We start from the raw sequence: 3,152 nt of genomic DNA, 5'->3' as shown, positions 1-3,152 counted from the left end.
ATATAAAATTTAGATTATTATTTTGACTTTCATAATTTTCCTACATCTACTTTATGGTTGAAAATTATTTCAAGACTTTTGACATTAAAACTAGTTTCAAATTCTACTAACAACTTCTAAGTCATTTTTGTAACAAAAAAAATTTCTAATAATATTTTTGTCTTTTTAGATATTAGATTAACTTTTAATATCTTCTTATACTTTGCATTAAAATCTTATATTATTGGCTATATTTAAGTACTAATGAATTTTTTAAGATACTAAGTATAAAAACTAAAGTAAATTTCTTCTATATTATTAACCACTTTTTTTTTATTATATTGCATTGTAGTGTTGTACATAAACTTCATAATAAGACATCACAAATTGAAGAAAGACATAAAATGATAATTAAATAATAAATTAATAATAAATTAATTAAATTAAATTTGACAAAATATTATGTAGGGGATTTGTATGTAAGAGAGAATTATTCATGATGCAAAGATAGATGGATTAAAAAGTAAATTTAGAATAAAATGCACTTTACTTTAACTTTTCCAAATCACCAAAATATCAAGTGATACTTCAAAAATTTGAAGGGGGTAATAAAGTTTAAACAGCGATATTTGGGGAGATGGTATTTTGAGTGATCTGTGATAATTGGGCTCCCGGAAACCAAAAACAAGTGATATTTGGGTTCCCGAAAACCAAATACACGTGATATTTGGTTACCCAAAAACATTAAGTCCGAATCCCCTTAATATTTGCCATCGCAGTTTGCCACCCTATAACCGCAGTGCATCATGGGAGTGGGGTTCAATCGAGAGAAACGGGTCTGGCTGGTCCCGACCGGGACTCGGGTACCCAAGGAAACCAAGCGCGCGGAGGTCGAGTGGAGTGGCGAGAAGAGTTTCCAGGGCAAATCCTTGTTGCATACGATAGTTTGCTTCTTGCGTTGCTGGTAGCTGGTGGCGCAGCGGACATCACCATGGGTTCGACTCTGGACTCTCCACCCCCGATTTCTTCCGACACTGAACACCTTAATACTCGTGGGAAAGAACTCGTGTTTAAGCAATTCTTGTTTCATTGAATTCACTGTGCAGGTATCTCTAGGGATTCCACTCACAAGAGACGGGCTACGGGAGGGAAGAAGAAGTCATGGCGCAAGAAGCGCAAGTAGGTCTCCATGTGTGATTCTGATTATTCTCTCGTCAACAAATTTCGGTTTACTGTTCTTCTTTGTATAGTCGTACTAGGTTATACGTGACTGCCGTTGTGTGTCTGGTACTGTTGGTTGGTTTTGATCCTGATGGTAGATGTGATGTAGGTACGAGCTTGGGAGGCAAGGTGCCATGACCAAGTTGTCCAGCAATAAGACCGTTAGGCGTATCCGTGTGCGTGGTGGAAACTCCAAGTTCCGGGCGCTGCGTTTGGATACTGGCAATTATTCCTGGGGTTCGGAGGCTGTTACCCGCAAAACCAGAGTATTGGACGTGGTTTATAATGCTTCGAACAACGAATTAGTTCGTACTCAGACTTTGGTGAAGAATGCTATTGTTCAGGTAGACGCTGCTCCGTTCCGTACCTGGTACAGCCAGCACTACGGCGTCGAAATTGGCAAGAAGAAGAAGTCCGCTGCTAAGAAGGACTCTGAGGTCAGTTTCAGCGGGTTTGACCGTAGGGTTTCGTTTCCTTATCTAAATACGTTAATCTATTAGGGCAAGTGTGGAGTTTAAGTCGAGGCTACTGAAACATGAAATTGATTCTCTAAAGTTTTCGTTGTATTTACAATTGCTTTTGGGAAAGTACGACGTTTCTTCAATGGAATTTCATGTATCCCGGCGCTCATTTCAGGATGCTGAAGCCACAGAGGAAGAGAAGAAGAGTAACCACGTTCAGAAGAAATTAGCTAAGAGGGTGGAGGGCCACAAACTTGATTCTCATTTGGAGGATCAGTTTGCTAGTGGCAGGTTGCTTGCTTGCATCGCCTCTCGACCTGGACAGTGCGGTCGCGCCGATGGGTACGTTCATGCAGTATGCCTTCAGCTCCTACACTAGCAGTTTGGGAAGTTTTTTTTTTTTTTTTTTTTTTTGGATTTGTTCGGTATATCGATTGGTTGTTTGCATTGATTATTTTCACAGTGTACTCCTAATCATAAAACATGTCTGGCTCACCCGTTAGTGGTGTTGACATTATGGAGATTGAATTTCGTAACCAATGGCTTTCCAAATCAAAGGAGGATGAATTTCTCGACGTGTCCCAAAGATCCAGACACTCGGGAGGGCTATATCCTGTTGTAGCATTTTTGTCAGATATTTGTCTGGAATGGGTATGAATCTGGGTCTGTCCTGTGCTTAAGTGCTGTTGTGGTTAGTATCACTTTGACAGGTGAAATTTAAGTTTTGACAATAAAAGAGTGGCTCGTCTTCTTAGCTTGGATACGTTTGCAAAGGGAATGTCATATTTCTTGGTTTGACTTATTTCTTATTTCTGGCTTCTTGTCTAACAACTAGATGCCGATTAATTCTGAAAAATGTGGGCTTACATGAGATCGTACTGTTGGACATGAGTCAAGTTTACATTGAACGTTATCAAACAATAACAATGAAACTTTGTACTGCTGCGATTCTTGCAGGTACATCTTGGAGGGCAAAGAGCTCGAATTTTATCAGAAGAAGATTCAGAAGAAGAAGGGCAAGGGTGCCGCCGCTTAGAGTGAGCTGCCTCGGTTAGTCACTTGGTAGGATCACAATGACGTATTAAGCAATAGCGAGGTTATACCATGCGGAAGTTATTTGAATTCTATTCACTGAGGTTTTCTTGTAATGAAAAAAGTAACACAGATTCTATTTGTATTTTTTGTTCAGTGCAGTCCTTGAAATTATCTTAAATGGGAAGTTGGATCGGGTAGACTTGAGCTTCGTTCTATCCTAGAATCCGTTTTCGTTAAACAGCTCTAGTGTTCAGAGCATGACCGAGTGTTTTAGCCTTCTAAAGGATGCTATTAGCCTATGCCCTTACGCGCATGCAGTCAAGTTATCCCGGATGTTCCCAGCGGGTGCAGGTTTCCACTCAAAATTTCCCTCCTCCATGACCAGTCTCTGGCCGCGAGACATCATAGCCATATGCAAAGGAATCTGGGTTTTGATGATTTGCGTTGAGATTCAAG

The 3,152-nt window shown here is 39.9% G+C and overlaps 1 protein-coding gene across 1 annotated transcript; it reads left to right on the top strand.

The window, feature by feature from the left end:
- Positions 1–888: 888 nt before the first annotated feature.
- LOC112289217 (small ribosomal subunit protein eS8z) lies at positions 889–2,838 on the top strand. The gene is made up of 5 exons (XM_024534253.3): positions 889–974; positions 1,086–1,158; positions 1,310–1,637; positions 1,837–2,003; positions 2,619–2,838. The coding sequence occupies exons 1-5, from the start codon at positions 971–973 to the stop codon at positions 2,695–2,697; spliced, it is 651 nt and encodes a 216-aa protein (XP_024390021.1). The 5' UTR covers positions 889–970; the 3' UTR covers positions 2,698–2,838.
- Positions 2,839–3,152: the final 314 nt, after the last annotated feature.

The sequence above is a fragment of the Physcomitrium patens genome, chromosome 12 (assembly GCF_059467195.1).
Source record: "Physcomitrium patens ecotype Gransden chromosome 12, ASM5946719v1, whole genome shotgun sequence".
NCBI classification, from domain to species: Eukaryota; Viridiplantae; Streptophyta; class Bryopsida; order Funariales; family Funariaceae; genus Physcomitrium; species Physcomitrium patens.
The sequence above is the reverse complement of the archived record's forward strand: the minus strand, read 5'-3'. Positions and strand labels throughout refer to the sequence as shown.

What these genes read in the sequence shown, in the direction of transcription:
- LOC112289217 (XM_024534253.3), top strand. An exon ending in CTGCTAAGAAGGACTCTGAG is followed by an intron (nt 1,638 to 1,836) that starts GTCAGTTTCAGC and finishes CGCTCATTTCAG; the next exon opens with GATGCTGAAGCCACAGAGGA. An exon ending in CAGTGCGGTCGCGCCGATGG is followed by an intron (nt 2,004 to 2,618) that starts GTACGTTCATGC and finishes CGATTCTTGCAG; the next exon opens with GTACATCTTGGAGGGCAAAG.